The following is a 23,169-nucleotide window of genomic DNA, read 5'->3' as shown; positions in this document are numbered from 1 at the left end:
CCATGCACCACAACTAAGAGTAGCCCTTGCTCTACACAACTAGAGAAAGCCCACACACAGCAACTAAGATCCAGCACAACCAAAAATAAAAATAAATAAGCGAGTAAAAGAAATCATGCTCAGTGGCTCAGCTTTGTCTAACTCTTTGCGACCCCATGGACTGTACCCCTCCAGGCTCCTCTGTCCATGGAATTTTCCAGGCAAGAATACTGGAATGGGTTGCAAGTTCCTACTCCAGAGGATCTTCCTGACCCAGGGATTGAACCCATGCCTCCTGTACCTCCTTCATTCTTTACCATTGAGCCCACCTGGGGAGCAAAATGAAAGAAACCACTATTTCCCAAAATTAACAAATAGGTTCAGTGCCATCCAAATCACTGTCTTGGCATGAATTTTCAAGTAATATAAAATATTCTTTTGAAACATATGAAAATGCAAAGTACTTAACAGAATCAAACAATTTTAAAAAAGCAAGCCAAAATTAGAATGCTCATACTGACTAGTATTAAGGCTTTAAAGCTAGGTAGTCAGTACAATGTAGTATTGGCATAAGGGTACATATCTATATATAGCTATATGTATAGATCAGTATAAACTCTGCGAGATAGTGAAGGACAAGGAAGCTGGCATGCTGCAGTCCACAGGGTCACAAAGAATTGAACACAACTTAGTGACTAAACAACAACAACAACAGATCAGTGGAACAGTGGAAGAGAGCAGATTCCAGAAATAGGTACACACATATATCGACAATTTGTTTTCAAAGATATAAAAGACAATTCTATGGTAAGGGTGGTCTTTTTTCAAAACATGGTGTTCAAACAACTAGACATCAAATTAAAAAAAAAAAATTCAGCTCTTCCCTCACAGGTACAAAAAATTAACTTCAAATGGAACTAGACCTAAATATATAATTTCTGGAAGAAATATAAGAAAGTCTTTGCTATTTTGTGATAGGCAAAAATTTTTTAGGTAAGTTCTTAAAGGCATGGACCATAAAAGAATATACATGATAAATTAGAGTTTATCAAAATTGAAATCCTCCTTTTTTTCAAGGGTGATAAAATGAAAAGCCAAGCCATAATCCTGGGCACAATATTGGCAATACACATATCTGAGAAAAGACTTGTATTCAGACTATCTAAAGAATGCTTATAACTCAGTAAGATGAATTGGCTTATTTTAGGAAGGCTAAAAGATTTAAACAATATATAAAGATATTCAGTAGCTAATAAATACACACAGGGAAATGCAATATGGAGAATAATATAGAGGTTCCTTAGAAAACTAAAAACAGCCACCCTATGACCTTGCAGTTCTACTCCAGGGCATACATCTGGAGATAAACATTATCCAAAAGGATACATGCACCCCAGTGTTCACTGCAGCACTCTTTACAATAGCCAAGACATGGAGACAACCTAAATGCCCATAGATGAATGGGTAAAGAAGATGTGGTGCACATATACATATGGTACGTATATATGTGGTACATGTATACATATGGTACACGTGTGTATGTATACATATGGCACATATATACATGTGATACACATGTGTGTGCATGTATACATATGGTGAATATATACATATGATACACATATGTGTGGTGCATATATACATATGGTACATGTGTGCAGTGCATATATACATATGGTACACATATGTGTGGTGCATATATACATGGTACACATATATGTGGTGCATATATACATATGATACACATGTGTGTATGTATACATATGGTACATATATACATGTGATACACATGTGTGCATATACCTATGGTGCATATACATATGATACACATATGTGTGGTGCATATATACATATGGTACACACATGTGTGGTGTATATATACACATGGTACACATGTGTGCGGTGCATATATACATATGGTACACATATGTTTGGTGCATATATACATGGTACATATATATGTGGTGCATATGTACATATGATACACATGTGTATGTATACATGTGGTACATGTATACATGTGATACACATGTGTGCATATACATATGGTGCATATACATATGATACACATATGTGTGGTGCATATATACATATGGTACACATGTGTGTGGTGCATATATACACATGGTACACATGTGTGCAGTGCATATATACATATGGTACACATGTGTGGTGCATATATACACATGGTACATATATATGTGGTGCATATATACAATGGAATATTACTCAGCCATTAAAAAGAATGAAATAATGCCATTTGCAGCAACATGGATGGTCCTAGAGCGTGTCATATTGAGTGAAGTCAGACAGAGAAGGAGAAATATCTTATGACACTCCTTATATGTGGAATCTAAAAAGAAATGATATAAATGAACTTACAAAACAGAAAGAGACTCACTGACCTAGAAAACAGCTTATGGTTGCCAGGGGGAAGGAACAGTTAGCACTTTGGGAAGATCATGTACACACTGCTGCTGCTGCTGCTGCTGCTAAGTCGCTTCAGTCGTGTCGGACTCTGTGCGACCCCATAGACAGCAGCCCACCAGGCTCCTCTGTCCCTGGGATTTTCCAGGCGAGAACACTGGAGTGGGTTGCCATTTCCTTCTCCACATGTACACACTACACACTGCTATATTTTAAATGGGTAACCAACAAGGGCCTATGGTATAGTACATGAAATTCTGCTCAATGTTACATGCCAGCCTGGATGAGAGAGAAGTTTAGGGGAGAATAGACACATATATATACATGGCTGAGTCCCTTCAGCCCTTAAACTACCACAACATTGCTAACCAGCTATACCCCAATACAAAATAAGATGTTTAAAGTTTGGGAAAAAGTCACAATATTTTACAATAGAAAACTTCTAAAAATCTAAATTTCTTGTAACTTTCATTGCCAGAAAAATATTTACAGTGTTACACATGGGTCTTATTCTGAAAGTAAGAGATATAATTCTCTCTCTGACATAGTTCATTCCAGACTATTCTTTGTCCCAATGTTTTAATTTTAACATACTGCCCAGTGTTGAAGCTTTTTTGAAGGAACTCAAATACATTTGAATCACATTGTAGAAATAATATTTACTGACCTTTTGTAGGCAGCAGTTACTCCAGCAACAGCTCCATCTTAGAGCTTTATGCAGAGTAATGACATCACATCCTACATTATCATAAATTGTCATGGTTAAAGGCCTTGAAGGTCCACAGAGGTGTCTGACAAAACAATTACTTTTCTCTTCTGCAAAGTAAAGTCGCTGTCCTTGATTATTCATGACATCATATGTTTTATTAGTTTCAAAAGGACTGAATACTAAAGAATGAAATAAAATGGTGATTATGAATAGTACTGATATGATTTGTATAAACTGCATACCAAATTATGTTCAAATACAAATAAGTTGTATAATGTTGAGTAAGGAACCCCTTGGCTTTAAGCACTGTTCCTCACTACTTTCTTAGTTTCCCCGTAAGAAAAACAAAAGTGATGGTAGCTGTTCCCTGGTTCCTTTTATGCTAAAATTCCACGCAAAGCATTTCATTTTTGAAGTTCAGAGAAGTTAACCTGTAACTATTAGGTTTTGAGTTACTTTAAAAAAATTGCTCCTCTCCAGTTTTCCTAGGTCATTAAAATGACTTTATTAGTCTTCAGTCTGGCTAGTAGAAACCAAGCAAAAATATTTCACTTAAATTAGGGGAGACAGTGAACACTCTCATATATTGTCCACATAAGATAATGAATTCACCTTTTTTTTTTTTTGCAAGAAAATGGAAATATTATCTTTTTTCCTAATAATCTTACTTCTATGATCACATAAAAATTTCTAAAATTTTAAAAATTGCTCTCTGTACCAAATATTCACTACTGCACAACTTAGAAAAAATAAAATGGAAGCAAAGTAAATATTTAACAACAAAAGGTAATATGTATTATCCCTTCTTGAGAATTATTGGGTAACTATTTAAAATGCTGGGTTTCACCATGGTAACTGCAAAACAATAATCTTTAATAGATATACACTCAGAAAAGAAAAAGAAACTCCAAACACAATACTAAAGATAGTCATCACATCACAAGAGAACAAAAGAGAAAATGAAGAAAAAGATCTACAAATCCAAGACAATTAAAAGAATGTCACTAGGAACATATTCATCAATGATTCCCTTAGGTGTAAGTGGACTGAATGCTCCAAAAAAAAAAAAAAAAAAAAGACCTGGACTGGATGAATGGATACAAAACCAGGAGGACTCATATATTTTCTGCCTAAAAATGACTCCTTTCAGATGTAGAGACACATACAGATTGAAAGTAAGGGGATGGAAAAAGGTATTCCACACAAATAGAAATCAAAGGAATACTGAAATAGCAATCAATACTTATATCAGACAAAATAGACTTTAAAATAAACACTGATAGAAGAGACAAAGAAGGATGATACATAATAATCAAGGGATCAACTCAAGAAGAAAATATTGTAAATATGTATGCACCCAACATAGAAGTACCTCAATATATAAGGCAAATATCAACAGACATAAAAGGAGAAATGAACAGTTACAACATAATAATTTGGGGGACTTTAGCATCCCACTTACATCAATGAACAGATCATCCAGATAGAAAAGTCAGTAAAAAACAGAGGCCTTAAATGACACACTAGACCAGACAGATTTAACTGAGCATTCCATCCGAAAGCAGCAGAATACACATTCTTTTCAAGTGCACATGGAGCATTATCCAGGGTAAATCACAAGATGGGCCACAAAGAAAGGCTTCATAAATTTAAGAAAATTGAAATCATATGAAGCATCTTTTCTTTACACAACAATATGAGGCTAGAAATCAACCACAGGGGGAAAAAAAAGAAAAACCACACAAAAAAGACAAACCCATGGAGGCTAAATGATATGCTACTAAACATTCAATGGATTATTGAAGAAATCAAAGAGGAAATTTAAAAAATACCTAGAGATAAATGAAAACACAGCAATCCAAATCTATGGGATGCAACAAAAGTATTTTTGATAGGCCAGTTTATAACTTTAAAATCTTACCTAAGGAAATGAGAAAAAGCTCAAATAAACAACCTAACATTATGTCTAAAGCAACTAGAGAAAGAATTACAAACAAAATCCAAAGTTAGTGTAAGGAAAGGAATCATAAATATAAAAGCAGAAATAGAAGAGATTGAAAAGTAACAGAAAAAAATCAGTGAAACTAAAAGCTGGTTCTTAAAAAAGATAAAATTGGTAAGCTTTAACCAGACTCATCCAAAAAAAAAAAGGCCCAAATCAATAAAATCAGAAATGAATAAGAAGTTACAGCCTAAACCACTGAAATACAAAGGATTAGAAAAGACTAGTCTTCCCAGTGCACCAGGCCCGAGCACTTGTCTCATGCATCCAGCCTGGGCTGGTGATCTGTTTCACCCTAGATAATATACATATTTTGATGCTGTTCTCTCGAAACATCCCACCCTCGCCTTCTCCCAGAGTCCAAAATTCTGGTCTGTACATCTGTGTCTCTTTTTCTGTTTTTCATATAGGGTTATCATTACCATCTTTCTAAATCCCATATATATGCGTTAAAGACCAATACTGTATTGGTCTTTATCTTTCTGGCTTACTTCACTGTGTATAATGGGCTCCAGTTTCATCCATCTCATTAGAACTGATTTATGTCAATGCATGACAAAAATCACTACAATATTGTAAAGTAATTAGCCTCCAACTAATAAAATAAATGGAAAAAAAAAAGGAAAGACTAGTATGAGCAACTATATGCCAATAAAATGGATACTCTAGGAGAAATGGACAAATTCTTAGAAAGACACAATCTCTCAGACTGAACCAAGAAGGAATAGAAAATATTGAATCAGTAATTTAAAAACTCCCAACAAATAAAATTCAGGACCAGATGACTTCACAGGTGAATTCTACCAAACATTTAGAGAAGATTTAACTAATTCTGAAATTAATCCAAAAAAACTGAAGAGAAACGAACACTTTTGAAATCACTCTAAAAGGCCACAATCACCATGATACCAGACAAAGATATTGCACACACATACACAAATTACAGGTATCACCAATGAATATAGATGCAAAATCATCAACAAAATACTAGCAAACTGACCAGCAATAAATCAAGAGGATCATACACCATGATCATGGGAGATTTACCCCAAGTTTGCAATGATTTTTCAATATCTGCAACTCATTAAATGTGATACACCACATTAATAAATTGAAGAATAAAACACACACAATCATCTCAATAGAGGCAGAAAATGCTTTTGATAAAATTAAATATCCATTTATTATTAAAAAAAATCTTCAGAAAGTGGACATAGAGGGAATATGAAAGTGAAAGTGTTAGTTGCTCAATCATGTCCAACTCTTTGTGACCCTATGGACTATAGCCTGCCAGGCTCCTCTGTTCATGGAATTCCCAGGGCAAGAATACTGGAGTGGGTAGCTATTCCCTTCTCCAGGAATCTTCCTGATCCAGAAATCTAACCTGGATATCCTGCATTGCAAGCAGATTCGTTACCATATGAGGCACCAGGGATAAATGCCATATGTGACAAATCCACAGCTACCACCATAATTCAGTGGTGAAGAGGTGAAAGCAATTCCTCTAAGGTTAGGAACAAGATAAGAATGCACTCTCATCACTTTTGTTCAACATATTTATGAGGTCCTAGCCACGACAATCACAGAAGAAAAAGAAATAAGAGGAATCCAAACTGGAAAAGAAGTAAATTATCACTATTTGCTGAAAACATGATGGGAAAACATAGGGAAATTTTTAAGAAAGCTACCAGAAAATTATTAGAGCTCACAATGAATTTGTTGAAGTGCAGGATACAAAATTTATTTACAGAAATCTTTTGCATGTCTGTACACTAACAACAAAAGATCATAAAGATAATTTAAGGAAATTATCCCATTTATTGTAGCATCAGAAAGAATAAAATACCTAGGCATATACCTACCTAAGGAGACAAAAGACCTGTACTCTGAAAACTAAGATGCTGATGAAGGGAATGATGATGACACAAACAGACAGAAATGTATACAGTGGTTTTGTATTGGAAGAATCAATATTGTTAAAATGACCATACTACAAATTCAGTGCAATCCCTATCAAATACCAATGGCATTTTTTTCCACAAAACTAGAGCAACAAAAAAAGAAAAAAAAAAAAACTCAAAATTTGTATGAAAATAAAAATTACCTCGAATAACTAAAACAATTTTGAGAAAGAAGAATGGAACTGGAGGAATCAAACTCGCTGATTTCAAACTATACTGCAAAGCTATTGTATTCAAAGCAGTATGGCACAAAAACAGGGAAATACATCAATGCAGCAGCGTGGGGAGGCACAAGGGCACACAGTGCCGTCTGCAGCAGCGTGGAGAGGGGGAAAAGCATACAGTGCCGTCTGCAGCAGCGTGGAGAGGCACAAAAGCGTACAGTGCCGTCTGCAGCAGCGTGGCCAGACATAGTCATGTGAAGTGAGGTTATGCAGACAAACACACGTAATACATGGCTTCACCTGATATGACATCTGAACACGTGAAATCCAAAAAATGGTACAAATGAACTTATTTACAAAACAGAAATCAATTCAAAGACATAGAAAAGGAAATCATGGTTACCTAAACCGAAAGCAGGGCAGGGACGTGGGGAGAGATAAACTAGAAGCTTGGAATTAACACATTTATACTACTATACATAAAACAGGAAAACAAGATCTTCCTGTGTAGTACAAGGAACTATATTCAATATCTTGAAATAACCTATAATGGAAAAGAATCTGAAATATATATATATATACACATATATATATATATATATAAAATGTATAACTGAATCACTTTGTTATACACTTGAAACTAACACAATATTGTAAATTAAGAAATATTTTAAATGTTGGGTTTCAAGATACAAATAACAAAAACATTAAGTGAATACAAATACTTATTTCATGGACAATGAGTCAAAGTGATTTCAAAAGGCCTCATCAAAGGAATATTTTTTAAAAGCCTTCAGAACAACTTTATCAGTAGTTTTGCATAGTTGCTTATCTTCTGCTTTTCTTAATTTTAAATGTTCTTTAGTTAGCATATGTATAATGAATATATGTTGCTCTAATATACCTTTAACATTTTGTTTTAATATTAACCTTTGAAACTGTTACAGTATTTCCCCACTAATTGTTAAAAAGTGAACATAATTCATAAAAAATGAACATAATTATGTCTTCATATTGTACCAACATATTTGGAAGGTATTCGTTTTGATTTAAAATTCACAGACTATAACTCAAAATTTATGAAAAAAACTTCTGACTTCCTTTTAAATTTCATTTCCTTTAATGATTAGAAATTACATATGCATGGAACAAATTTAAAAATGCAAAGAACATGACATTTAAAATAATTCTTCCTTCTAGACTTATTTTATTTCTTCTCCTTTCTCCAATTTCATATGCATTTTTCTAGAGAAATCTTAAACATATACAAAGACTAAATGTGTTTTATATACACACACTCCCAAATTACAATATGTACTACTTTGTAACTGCTTTTTATACTTAGCAATGTATCTTGGTACTAAGTTGAGATAAAGGCAAACAGTTGAATTCTAAAGGACAGTTTAATTTCTCAGACTAAGGAGTGGAATTGGACTCCCCATTACTTTACTTGCATCCTGTTTCTATTCAGAACTCCTGAAGAATTTAAAATCATTGCTTCTCTCAAATACCTATCTTAAAGGAATTCAGGATGGGTGAACGTTTTCAGGAAATAGACCTGCTTTTAGTAAGACTAATGCAGACTAGAATTTTCAGTTATAATCCAAAGCCAATATCTTTCTGCCTCCCTTCCCATGAGAAGACTATGATCATATTCATGTTTTCATCATCTCAAGATCTTCTATACAATCTTCATATATTTCAAGGTTTAGTCTTCCTCAGACAAAAGAAGCAGTTTAATTTATAGGGATTGGCATTTCTACAGCAAAACAAATTACATATTTAAGAATTAATATATCAGTGTATTTGGTACATACCTTCCAGAAGATCAAAACGTTGACACACGAATAAGTGATTTATCTATTACAGGAGAAAATAAATATATGTGGAATGGAGTAATCAAACTAAATTTAAAGCACATAAAAATACTTATATTCATTAATACTTACATTTAGGATATTTAAAGTAATTGATTCATAATCAACAGCTCTCATTTTTTTCTGTCAAATGTCATACCTTTATACAAGTCTGTGTGTGAAGTTTTAATATTTTTTTACCATAGAAAAAGGAAATAACAAGATATTATCAGATAATCTATAAAGTGTATTCTCTTTGCTCTATTGTTAATGTCTCAACATTCTTGTTCACAAAATTTTTTAATAATTTTATTAAATATATTTTTGAAATTCAGAGAGAAATATCTGTATTGTAATTTAAAGTAAAAAGTTTATTGTAGTTTTTGCCCACATTAAAAAATGACATTAGATTTATAGTGTTTGCAACAAATTTACAATTAAGCACTGAAAATGTAAATAACCTTTTTAAGAAGGAACATGCATACTGTTTCACTTTTTAAGAGTTAAAAATTAAGATGTAGCCAGTAATTAGTAATGTGAAATGTCAAAGTTTATTATTCAGAGACAGCACTACAGGAAATTAAATCAGAATTGATGTCACAAAGATAGTAATTCTGTGTCATTAAATTTGGTGGAGAATAGATATTTTTCTAATATTAGTGTTCATATTTTACATTTGTAAACCAGGCTTCTACTATCTAAGCATTAGATGAACTGAAGAGTCCTTAAATCATTTTTACTTACATTGCCAAAATCCAGGTTCCTGTTTTAAAAAGTAGGTATTTATTTGTAAATAAGTTTCCCAGAAAATGAATTTATAACAAACAATGTTTTACCATAGTTGGGCCTTAAAAGACATTGTCTGAACTATTAGGGTCTGCTTATAAGCAGATTCTTTTGAGTAACTTTATAGTCAGCATACAGTTCTTGGTTCTACATCCGCAGATTCAGCTAACCTTTGACCATGCCCTGTTTATGATCCACAGTTGCTTGTATCTGTGGACACCAAACCACATATCCAGAGGGTGGGCTCTGGGACTTGAGAACCCTGTGATTTTGGTGTCTGCCAGGCTGGTCCTGAAACCAATCCCCCACGGATGCTGAGGGGTGTGCTCAGTCAGTCAGTCATGTCCAACTCTTTGCAACCCCATGGCCTGACAGGACCCTCTGTCCATGGGATTTTCCAGGCAAAAATACTGGAGTGGGTTGCCATTTCTTTCTCCAAAGAAATGACTGCATTTAAATTATGTTTACTACCTCAATCAGAAACTAAAATTAAATAAAATGCAAAATTTTGGAAGTTACAAGAGTAGTATTTCAATCTATAGTAAAAATGTTTCCAGTAACAAATAATATTTTGAAACTATCTAACTTCATATTACTTTCCATCAACTAAATTAAGAAACACATTATCGTACCTGAGTCAAATATTCCAATCCAGGTGGACAGTTGGCTGTTGACCCTGGTGTTTGCATCCAATGTGTCCTGGGTTGTATATTACAAAAAGCCATAATCTAGATTACATAAATGCTTAAGACTGTGACAGATTGGAGAGATTTTTCCCTTTGTCTTCAAAATCTAATATTACAGAAATATTAACATGGTTAGAGACAGGAATCAACCTCAATTCAGGTTTAGTTTTTCTTCATTTAATGGTAAGCATTAAATTAAATGGTGAACATCATCCATATTTTATTTTTAAAGTGTTCTCAATTGAAATATTTATAGTTTTATTTACAGAGTCTATCTCTCAAAAAAAAAAAAAAAAAAAAAAAAGGAACTTCAGGACTACAAGAAGGCCCCAGTTAATACAAGAGTAATAAACTGAGTGTAAATTGTTTTACACATTCCTATGTGGCCTTGATCTATTTAAATATAATTAAATCTTTAGGCTCAGAATCATTTGACAATGACTGGATAAACATTTCCCCTCCACTGTTGAGATATATATTATGGTGGACATGAAAACATTTTATCCTGCATAAAGACAGATAAAATATTTAAAAATGAGGTTTGGGGTGCTATCTCTAGTGCCATGATTCTAACAAACAGAACATATATATATATGGAGTCAAACTTTTCTAATTGGCACTTATTAAATTCTCATTATTCTCTGTATTTTCTTCAGCTTGCATCAGGATTAAATTTATGAAATAAATTTACAAACCCATGCTTCCAGCTCAAAGTTTAAAAAGATGATTCTAATAGTGATGATAAACACATTAAAAGTATTGAAGAATTTACTCACTTTGTTTTGGGGCAAATGTATGTTTTACTCTCAGGTATTGATACATTAAAAAAACAAACAAGACATCACAACATTAATGCAAGACATGACTATCAGTCATAATGAGAGAAAGAGGTATTTTGGAAAAATATTTATTACTGAAAACAAAAGTGAGTTTTAAATAATAGGGTGCAGTCTAAAGAATCAGGCTATGAAATGAGAGTTGAGCTAGAGAAGTGAAGAAAGGATCCTAGGAAAAGAGAAAAATGCAAATTAAGAACTATTTTCTTTCTTTTTTTAAAAATTTTTTTTAAGTTTAATGGGATCACATAGTGGCTATATGTTTAAGTTTGTAGGTGTCTATAGGATATTTTCCAGAGTGGCTAGTCCATTTTACATTCCCACTAGCAAAATATGAGTGTTCTCATTTCTCTGCATCCTTGTCAGCACTTTTACTGTCTGTCTTTTTGATTATAGGCTTTGTAATGGGTGTGAAGTTGTATCTCATTGTGGTCTTGATTTACATTATCTTAACTAATGTTCATGAGTAACTTTTCTGTTGAGATGATTATCTCCTTTTGTATTTTATTCTATTTATATGGTGTGTTATATTAACTGATTTCAATTTCAAATCAACCTTGCATTTCTGAAATACATCTTGCTTATTCTTGTTATGTAATTCTTTTTTTATCTTGCTGGGTTTGGTTTGTTCATACTTTATTGGAAATTTTTGTGTTAAATTAATAAAAAATAAATTTGATATGTAACTTTCTTTTCCTATAATGTATTTGTCTGATTTTACCATCAAAGTAATACTGGTCTCAATAATAATTTGAAAAGAGTATCTCTTCTTGTATGTTTTGAGGAGTTTGTGGAAAATTTGTATTAATTCTTCTTTAAATGTTTGGTAGAATTCACCAAGTAAGTCATCTGGGCCTGGACTTTCTTTGTGTGCACCCTCAACACTTTGCTTGGAAATCTCCTCAGCTAAATATCCAATTTCATTGGTTACAGATTCTTCTTTTCACCTAACTCCAGGACATAATTCAGCTAAGCATTCTGCCACTCTATAATGAGAACACCCATTCCTCAGGCTTCCAATAACATATTTTTGTCATTTATTCCTGTCCCCTCACCAGCAGTGTTTTAATGTACATATTTTTACCAACAGTCTGGTTGTGATAGGTTAGGTATTCTCTAAATATGGTTAGGTATTCTCTAAAGTATGTTAGGTATTCTCTAAATAGGTTAGGTATTCTCTAAAGTATGTTGTCCTCACTTCCTTCTGAGAAGTATTATGCTCTTCACTTCCTTCTGAGCCCTCAACATCAACATCTTAATAACCACATTTCTATTAGCTATCTGCTAAAGTACCCAGGCTATAAACAGTGGGGTGCATGCATCTTTTCTAATTAGAGTTTTTGTCTTTTCTGGATCTATGCCCAGAAGTGAGATTTCTGGATCATATGATAACTCTATTTTTAGTCTTTAAGGAACCACCATACTATTTTCCACAATGGCTGCACCAATTTACATTCCCACCAATAGTGTCGGAGTGTTCACTTTTCTCCACCTTCTCTTCCAGTATTAACAGCATTATTTTCTTTATGCAGGAATCTTCCAGTGAACACTCAGGTTGTTTCCATAGAACCTGAAATTGTTTCCAAAAATTTCTTGGAAATTGTTAATAATACTGCAGTGAAAATGATGCAATAAAATGTTTTCCAAGATGGGTCACAAAACATGTCTTAGCAAGTTTAAGATTTTAATCATACCATGGATCTTTTCCAGACACAATGGTATGAAAGTGGAAATTGATATCAGGAAAAGAACTGAAAAATTCACAAATATATGAAGGTTAAACATGCTCCTAAACAATCAATGGGTCAAAGATATAATAGGAAAAATAAAAATATCTTAAAATATATTAAAATGGAAATACAGCATAGACAAACTTATGGAAAACTACATAAAAGTAATAAAAGAAAAGTAGTAAAAAGTATCCATATTGAAAATGATGAAGCAAAACTGTTTATAGATAACATAATCTTACACATAGAAAAGCCTAAAAACTACTCTAAATTTTTTTTCTAAATATTTATAAATAGTAAATGGATGCAGTAAAGTTTCAGGATACAAAGGTGATATACAGAAATCAATTACATTTATATACACTAACAGCAAAGTCTCTGAAAGAGATATTAAAAAGCAATCCCATTTATAATAATAAAATATTTAGGAATAAATTTGACAAAGTAAATGAAAAGCCTGAACCCTTAAAACTATAGAAGTGATGAAACAAGTTGAAGAAGACACAAATAAATGGAAAAATAATCTATGTCACAAAGTGGAAGAATCAATAGTGTTAAAATGTCCACACTACTCAAAGCAATCTACAGATTCAATACAATCTTAATAAAATTTACTATGGCATTTCTCAGAGAAGTTGAAAGAACAGTCCTAAAATTTTCATGGAACTACAAAAGACACTGAATAGCCAAATCAGTCTTGAGAAGGAACAACAAAGTTGGAGGCATCATGCTTCCTGATATTGAGAGGGTAACAGGCAGGAAGGCCAGGGGTCTCCAAACGGAGGAAAGAGGCTGCAATTACTAGACATTTTTATCTCTCTTAAGCAGCAGGAGGAAACAAACCAGTGATATTTTTTCTTCTCTATACAAATTTAAAAGGAGGTTTCTCTTAAAATGCTGTGTTGCCATGATGCCTGGTTTCACCTGAAGCTAACTACTCTTAAACCTTGAGTTAACCAATACATTTCTTTTTCTTATGGAAATGTTGTCTTAAGCTATGACTCTATCTTCAAGTTGGTCCCGCCAAATGGCCCAACCTATTTACTCAGGTATTGTTCCCCTGATCTATGTAAATGAAACTATTTGTTGGTAATCTGCCCTTCTACAAGATTCAAGTCAATCGTTTTATGGCCAGGGATGAATTATCTGGTGCCATTCTAAGTTTTATGACATTCCTTTCTTTTCATTAACAGATTGTGAGTGACTATATAACAATAATGTATCCTGCCTGAGGACAGTCTTTGGATTAAACCCTCTGGCTAATTCTGTTATCTTAAAACATAAATTATGGGAGTAGGTCTGGTCTTTACAAGGATGTATCCTGCCTGAGGACAATCTTTGGATTAAACCTTCTGGCCAACTCTGTTATCTTAAAATATAAATTATGGGAGTGGGTCTGGTGAGGTCTTTACAACCTCCAGACATTCTTTGGATTCATTGAAGAGTGTATAACTCCATTGCTAACACTAGCAAAGGGGCTCTTTTGCCCCCTTCTGATGCCTATGTCAGAAGCTTTCTCTATCTCCTTTATACTTTAATAAAACTTTATTACACAAAAGATCTGAGCGATCCAGCCTCATCTCTGGCCCCGGATTGAATTCGTCTCCTCCGGAGGCCAAGAATCCCGCATCTTATCATTCAGCAACAACCTTTCAATATTAATCTATATTAAAAGCCATAATAATCTAAAAAGTGTGGTATTGGCATATAAGCAGGGAAGGGTGCCAACATCACTCAATGTAAAATGACAGCCTCATCAATAAACGATGTTGGGAAAGCTATATATCCACCTGCAAAAGAATAAAACTGAGTGCTTATACACAGCTCACAAAAATTAACTCAAAATGAATCAAAGATTTAAATGTAAGGCCTGAAATTATAAAACTTTTAGAAGAAAAAAAAATAGGGGAATATATTCTTGATAACTTAGAGACATGTACCACAACCTTATCTAACTCAATGAAACTAAGCCATGCCATGTAGGGTCACCCAAGACGGATGGGTAATGGTGGAGAGTTCTGACAAAATGTGGTCCACTGGAGAAGGGAATGGCAAACCACTTCAGTACTTTTGCCTTGAGACCCCATAAACATGAAAAGGCAAAAAGATAGGACACTGAGAGATGAACTCCACCAGTTGGTAGGTGCCCAGTATGCTACTGAAGGTCAGTGGAGAAGTAACTCCAGAAAGAATGAAGGGACAGAGCCAAAGCAAAAACAGCACCCACTTGTGGATGTGACTGGTGATAGAAGCAAGGTCCAATGCTGTAAAGAGCAATATTGCATAGGAACCTGGAATGTCAGGCCCAGGAATCAAGGCAAATGGGAAGTGGTCAAACAGGAGATGGCAAGAGTGAACGTCGACATTCTAGGAATCAGTGAACTAAAATGGACCGGAAGAGGTGAATTTAACTCAGATGACCATTACATCTACTACTCTGAATCCCTTAGAAGAAATGTAGTAGCCATCATGGTCAACCAAAGAGTCCGAAATGCAGTACTTGGATGCAATGTCAAAAACGACAGCATGATCTCTGTTCCTTTCCAAGGCAAACCATTCAATATCATGGTAATCCAAGTCTAGGCGCTGGCCAGTAATGCTGAAGGGCTGAAGTTGAACAGTTCTATGAAGACCTACAAGACCTTTTAGAACTAACACCCCCAAGAGATGTCCTTTTCATTATAGGGGACTGAAATGCAAAAGTAGGAAGTCAAGAAACATCTGACTAACAGGCATATTTGGTCTCAGAGTACAGAATGAAGCAGGGCAAAGGCTAAAAGAATTTTGCCAAGAGAATGCACTGCTCATAGCAAACACCCTCTTCCAATAACACAAGAGAAGACTCTACACATGGATATCACCAGATGGCCAGCACCAAAATCACATTGATTATATTCTTTGTAGCCAAAGATGGAGAAGCTCTATACAATCAGCAAAAACAAGACCGGGAGCTGACTGCAGCTCAGATCATGAACTCCTTATTGCCAAATTCAGACTTAAATTGAAGTGGGGAAAACCACTAAACCATTCAGTTATGACCTAAATCAAATCCCTTATGATATTACAGTGGAAGTGAGAAATAGATTTAAGGGACTAGATCTGATAGAGTGCCTGATGAAATATAAACAGAGGTTCATGACATTGTACAGGAGACGGACCAACACATTAGCAAAAGAACTGCAGAAAAGCAAAATGGCTGTCTGAGAAGGCCTTAAAAATAGCTGTGAAAAGAAGAGAAGCGAAAAGCAAAGGAGAAAAGGAAAGATATTCCCATTTGAATGCAGAGTTCCAAAAAATAGCAAGGAGAGATAAGCAAGCCTTCCTCAGTGATCAGTGTAAAGAAATAGAGGAAAATAATAGAATGGGAAAGACTAGAGATCTCGTCAAGAAAATTAGAGATACCAAGGGAACATTTCATGCAAAGATGGTCTCAATAAAGGACAGTAATGGTATGGACCTAACAGAAGCAGAAGATATTAAGAAAAGGTGACAAGAATACACAGAAGAACTATACAAAAAAGATCTTCATGACCCAGATAATCATGATGGTGTGATCACTCACCTAGAGTCAGACATCCTGGAATGTGAAGTCAAGTGGGCCTTAAGAAGCATCACTACAAACATAGCTAGTGGACTTGATGGAATTCCAGTTGAAGTATTTCAAATCCTAAAAGATGATGCTGTGAAAGTGCTACCCTCAATATTCCAGAAAACTTGGAAAACTCAGCAGTTGCCACAAGACTGGAAAGGTCAGTTTTCACGCCAATCCCTAAGAAAGCAATGCCAAAGAATGCTCAAACTACTGCAAAATTGCACTCATCTCACGTGCTAGCAAAGTAATGCTCAAAATTCTCCAAGCCAGGCTTCAGCAATACATGAACCGTGGACTTCCAGATATTCAAACTGGTTTTAGAAAAGGCAGAGGAACCAGAGATCAAATTGCCAACATCCGATGGATCATCGAAAAAGCAAGAGAGTTCCAGAAAAACATCTATTTCTGCTTTATTGACTATGCCAAAGCCTTTGACTGTGTAGACCACAATGAACTGTGGAAAATTCTGAAAGAGATGGGAATACCAGACCACCTGACCTGCCTCTTGAGAAATCTATATACAGGTCAGGAAGTAACAGATAGAACTGGACATGGAACAACAGACTGGTTCCAAATAGAAAAAGGAGTACCCTAACTGTATATCGTCACCCTGCTTATTTAACTTATATGCAGAGTACATCATGAGAAACGCTGGGCTGGATGAAGCACAAGCTGGAATCAAGATTGCCCGGAGAAATATCAATAACCTCAGATATGCAGATGGCACCACCCTTATGGCAGAAAGTAAAGGACTAAGAGCCTCTTGATGAAAGTGAAAGAGGAGAGTGAAAAAGTTGGCTTAAAGCTCAACATTCAGAAAACTAAGAGTATGGAATCCGGTCCTATCACTTCATTGCAAATAGATGGGGAAACAGTGGTTGACTTTATTTTTCTGGGCTCCAAAATCACTGCAGATGGTGACTGCAGCCATGAAATTAAAAGACACTTACTCCTTGGAAGAAAAGTTATGACTAACCTAGACAGCATATTAAAAAGCAGAGACATTACTTTGCCAACAAAGGTCCGTCTAGTCAAGGCTATGGTTTTTCCAGTGGTCATGTATGGATGTGAGAGTTGGACTGTAAAGAAAGCTGAGCACCAAGGAACTGATGTTTTTGAATTGTGGTACTGGAGAAGACTCTTGAGAGTCCCTTGAACTGCAAGGAGATCCAACCAGTCCATCCTAAAGGAGATCAGTACTGAATGTTCATCAGAAGGACTGATATTGAAGCTGAAACTCCAATACTTTGGCCACTTGATGCGAAGAGCTGACTCATTTGAAAAGACCCTGATACTGGGAAAGTTTGAGGGCAGGTGGAGAAGGGGACGACAGAAGATCAGATGGTTGTATGGCTAACTGACTCAATGGACATGAGTTTGGATAAACTCCGGGAGTTGGTGATGGACAAGGAGGCCTAGCGTGCTGCAGTCCATTGGGTTGCAAAGAGTTGGACATGACTGAGTGACTCAAGTGAGTGAAGTGAAGTGTAGAGATATCAAGATATCTGGGCAGTGATTTCTTGGGTAAGTTACAAAAGAAAAGGCAACAAATACTAAAATAAACAAGTGGGACTAAATTAAACTAAAGGCATTCTTCATAAGAAAGGAAATAATAATTGAAAAGGCAGCTAACAGATTAGCAGAAAATATTTATAAACCATGTATCTGATAATGAACTAATGTGCAAAATATATACAGAACTCATACAATTCAACAGAAAAAGGAGCAAATAATCCAATTTTAAAATGAAAAAAGAACTTGAATAGACCTTTTACCAAAAGACACATACAAATGGTCAACAGATAGATGAAAAGGTGCTCATTATCTCTGACCATCAGGGAAATGCACATTAAACCCAGAGTGAGATAGCACCTCACACCTGTTAGGATGGCTTTTATTAAGAAGATAAGAGATAACAAATTATGTCAAGGATATGGAGAAAAAGGAAAACTTATACTGTTGGTGGTAATGTAACTTAGTACAGTCTTATGAAAAACTGGAGGTTCCTTAAAAAATTTAAAAAAATGAACTACCATATTCAATGGTAGTTCTAATCCTGGGTATATATTTGAAGGAATTGAAATCAGTATCTCAAAGAGATCTACATACCCACATTCACTGCAGCATTATTTACAATAGCCAACATATTGGAACAACATAAGTATCCATCAATGAATAAATGAATAGAAAGGATGTGAGATATCTATATAGATATTTTTATCCCATGGAATGGAATATTATTCATCCACGAGAAAGAAGAAAATTCTGCCATTTGTAACAGCATGGATGTGTCTTTTTTGTTGTTGTTGTTAATTTTTTTTCATTGGAGGTTAATTGCTTTACAATATTGTGCTGGTTTCTGCCATACATCGGCATGAATCAGCCATAGGCAAACATATGTCCCCTCACTCTTGAACCTCCCTCCCACCTCCCATCCCATCCCACCCCTCTGGTTAATCACAGTGCACTGGGTTTGAGCTCTGTGCATCACACAGCAAATTCCCACAGGCTATCTATTTTACATACAGTAATGTACATGTTTCCACTCTCTCCTTCCCCGACTGTATCCACAAGTCTGCTCTCTATGTCTGCCTCCGTTTCCATTGCTGCCATGCACATAGATTCTTCACTACCATCTTCTGTATATATGTGTTAATATATGATATTCGTTTTTCTCTTTCTAATTTTGTATAATTGGCTCTATGTTCATCCGCTTCATTAGAACTGACTCAAGTGCATTTCTTTTCATGGCTGAGTAATATTCCATTGTATATATGTACCATGAATTCTTTATCCATTCATCTGTTGATGTATTTCTAGGTGCTTCCATGTTCTAGATATTGTAAACAGTGCTACAGTGAACATTGGGGTACATGTTTCTGTTTTCAGTTATGCTTTGCTCAGGGTATATAGCCAGTAGTGGGGTTGTTGGGTCATATGGTAGTTTTATTCCTAGTTTTTTAAGGAATCTCCACACTGTTCTCCATAGTGACTGTATCAATTTACTTTCTCACCAACAATGCAGAAGGGTTCTATTTTCTTCACACGCTCTCCAGCGTTTATTTTTTGTAGATTTTCTTTTTGATGGCCATTCTGATTGGTGTGATATGATACCTCATTGTAGTTTTGATTTTCATTTCTCTAATAATGAGTGAAGTTGAGCTCATTTTCATGTGTTTATTAGCCATCTCTATGCCTTCTTTGGAGAAATATCTATTTAGGTATTCTGTCCACTTTTGATTAGGTTGTGTGTTTTTTTGGTATTGAGCTGCACAAGCTCCACATATATTTTGGAGACTAATCTTTTTTCCAGTTATTTCATTTGCTATTATTTTCTCTCATTCTGAGGGTTGTCTTTTCACCTTGTTTATGGTTCCCTTTCTATGCAAAAGTTTTTAAGTTTAATTAGGTCCCATTTGTTTATTTTTGCTTTTATTTTCATTATTCTAGGAGGTGGGTCTTAGAGGATCTTGCTGTGATTTATGTCAAGGAGTGTAGTGCCTGTTTTCCTCTAAGAACTTTATAGTTTCTGGCCCTATATTTAAGTCTTTAAAAACATGGTTGTTTCTTGAGGCCATTATGCTAAAAAGGATAATTCAAACAGAGAAAGAAGAGAACTATATGGTATCACTTATATGTGAAATCTAAAAAAACTCAAACGTGAAAAACCAGAGAGTAGAATGGCAGTTACCTACCAAGGGCTTAAGGGTTGGGGAAATGGGGAGATTGTTTATGGATACAAACTTGAAACTAGTAGATAAATAAGTTCTGGAGACTAATGCACCATATATAGTGATTATAGTAAACACTATATAAACATTAAAAATTGCAGAGAGTAAATCAATTATTTTCAAAACAAAAAAGAAATTATAACCATGATATAACAGAGGTACTAACTAATGCTACTATAGTAATCATATTGCAACATATACATATCGAACCAATACATTATATACTTCAAACATACAAAACATTACATGTTAATTATATCTCAGTATATAATTTTTAAAAATGAAAGAAAATTAAGTGTAGGTATCTCTTTGATAGGGCTTCCCTGATGGCTCAGTGGGTAAAGAATCTGCCTGTAATGCAAGATACACAGGAGAAGCGAGTTCAATCCCTGGATCATAAAGATCCCTGGAGAAGGAAATAGTAGCCCACTCTGGTATTCTCGCCTGGGAAACCCCATGGACAGAGGAGACTGGAGGACTACAGTTCAAAGGGTCGCAAGTGGTCAGACACGACTAAGCCTACAGGCATGGCCACATCTCTTTCATGTAATAATTTCATTTCCTTCAAATATATACCTGGAAGTTCAGCTCTGTTTTTTGTTTGGTTCTTTTTGTGATTTTTCTCTGATAAACACCTTTTGTTCATGTACTGTGTTGCTAATATCATTAGTCTTTCAGTTTTTTGTGTGTTTCACTGAGCTTCTTTAAAGGATCTGTTTTGAATCTTTATTGGGTAAATCATAGACCTCCATTTTGGAGGATTTGATTACTACAAAATTACTGCATTCTTTTCATGATTTCATGTTTCCTTGATTTTCGTGTTCCTTTAAGTTTTACGTTGTTCTTTGTACCTAAAGCATCAGTCAACTCCTTCAGTCTTTACTGATCTTTTTTCTGGAGAGAAATATTTTTGACAACCCTATTAGGGATTCTGAGGCTTCCTCAGACCTTTTTACAAATATGCCTGCTCTACCCTTCTTGTTCCGTGGGGGGAGGGGGGTAATTCTTAAGATTTTATGCCTTCTCTTTATCCTGCAAAGCCAACCAGGTACCAACAGTCTCTTGTTTGCTTTCTCTAGGATGGTGCTGAATCCAGAGTTTGTGTGATTTCTTTTCTCAAATCTTGCATTGTCAGGCTTCCTTTCTCTACCTACTCACTAGCCATCTGCAAATGGGGGCATGCACAGTAGCTGGTCACAGGGTAGGGATGTGAGTAGGTGAGGCACATGAAGTATTGGGGGTACCTGTGGGCCAGATGAGTGCGATCTTTAGGTGAGGTCCCCAGGGGCTAGCGGGTGGACTTTCTGATAGAATCTGTGATGAAGTTAGTAGGATCCATGTCCTTGTGTTGTCCTCCAAGAGCCCTAGCACAGTTCACCTAGCTGTGCCCTCATTGTGCTACATGCCTCAGTATTCTGAATAGGTTGCTCTCTCTGGCAGCTTCCTGCACATCTGGGGAATCTAGGTACTCACTCTCATGACAGACTTTGCTTGGTGTGAAAAATCATAGCCAAGAATGGCTCCCTTGGTACTGAGCTTTGCCACCTTGGGAACAGGTGGATAAAGTAAATCCTTCCTCTTACCCTCTTCAATGTGCCCAATCTCTGATATCTTTTGCTCCAATGGTGTGTTAGAATATCTCTTCTTAACTGCTGGATGCAAGGTATTCTCACTCATGGGTGACTGTCAAAATCAGTCTTCTTTGTGTAGAATATGGTAGAAAACTGATTTTGCCACTTCAATAATGCCATTCTCCTCTCATCCCATTTTTTTTTTTTTTTTTTACTGGCAAAAATATGGAACGCTTCACGAATTTGCGTGTCATCCTTGCGCAGGGGCCATGCTAATCTTCTCTGTATTGTTCCAATTTTAGTATATGTGCTGCCGAAGCAAGCACCTCTCATCCCATTTTTACAGATCAAAAATATGAGCCTCAAAGATGCTTTGTTGGCACTGAGAATTATAAATAGGGAAGCTAGAGCTAACATCCTCTTCTGAAGAAGAGGAACAGCAGGAGAAATTGAAATGGTTCCTGAAATAGGGGCAGAGGGTGTGGATGGAGTAAATGAATTGGGGCAGGAAGAAGAGGCTCAGGCAGGGGCAGATATATTTTATACAGATGGCTGATTAGAATTCAGAAATCAGATGAGATTGGAGGTTGGTTACTCATGAGCTATGATATTTGTTTTCCTGTGCTCCAGATATAAATCTCAGCTTCCAACTTTTGATATTGAACACCTGAGTGGGAATCTCAGAGACTTGTCCAAAACCCAGGAAACTGGGTATCATCTCCAGAAAGGAAGCAAGATTTTCACTTATATCAGAACATCGGCAATGAAACATCAGCCAAGTTAGAGACTCTTTTGCCTGAAGACTACAATTTCCTAAGGTGAGTTATTATCTTTAACAGGTAGGTCATGAATAGGACCATAGACATAAAGATAGGGTAGACAACAGTTATGGTGCCAACAGTTAGAACACGTTAGTCTCTAGACCTTCCATGTGAAATAGCTACCTGAGAGTGGAGTTTGCGGGGACCTGATCCTTCATCTGGCTTACACCCACAGTTTGCCAGAGCTGCTGTGAGAAAGAGTCTGAGATGAGACATCCAAACAGCCATAACAATAAACATTCCACTCAGAACTTTGAAGTGAATTAGTTCTGTGAATACTCACATGTGTACTAGGATGTAACGCTGTGACTCTCCTGC

General features: G+C 35.4%; 1 protein-coding gene and 1 non-coding gene across 2 annotated transcripts in view; both read right to left on the bottom strand.

Annotated features, from left to right (window-relative positions):
* Positions 1-23,060, bottom strand: part of LOC122445208 (phospholipid scramblase 1-like) — a 40,625-nt gene extending 17,565 nt beyond the window's left edge. The window contains exons 1-4 of the mRNA XM_043474162.1: positions 22,975-23,060; positions 10,517-10,676; positions 9,060-9,102; positions 3,074-3,294 (exon numbers count right to left, since the gene is read on the bottom strand). Coding sequence (XP_043330097.1) covers positions 3,074-3,294; positions 9,060-9,102; positions 10,517-10,609 — 357 coding nt within the window. The 5' untranslated portion in view covers positions 10,610-10,676; positions 22,975-23,060. The remainder of the gene's footprint in view (positions 1-3,073; positions 3,295-9,059; positions 9,103-10,516; positions 10,677-22,974) is intronic.
* On the bottom strand, positions 22,250-22,356 carry LOC122445715. The gene has a single exon (XR_006270659.1). It is a non-coding gene; the product is annotated as a U6 spliceosomal RNA (small nuclear RNA).
* Positions 23,061-23,169: the final 109 nt, after the last annotated feature.

Source organism: Cervus canadensis, chromosome 7 (genome assembly GCF_019320065.1).
Source record: "Cervus canadensis isolate Bull #8, Minnesota chromosome 7, ASM1932006v1, whole genome shotgun sequence".
Classification (NCBI taxonomy): domain Eukaryota; kingdom Metazoa; phylum Chordata; class Mammalia; order Artiodactyla; family Cervidae; genus Cervus; species Cervus canadensis.
This window is presented reverse-complemented; position numbering and strand designations above follow the sequence as displayed.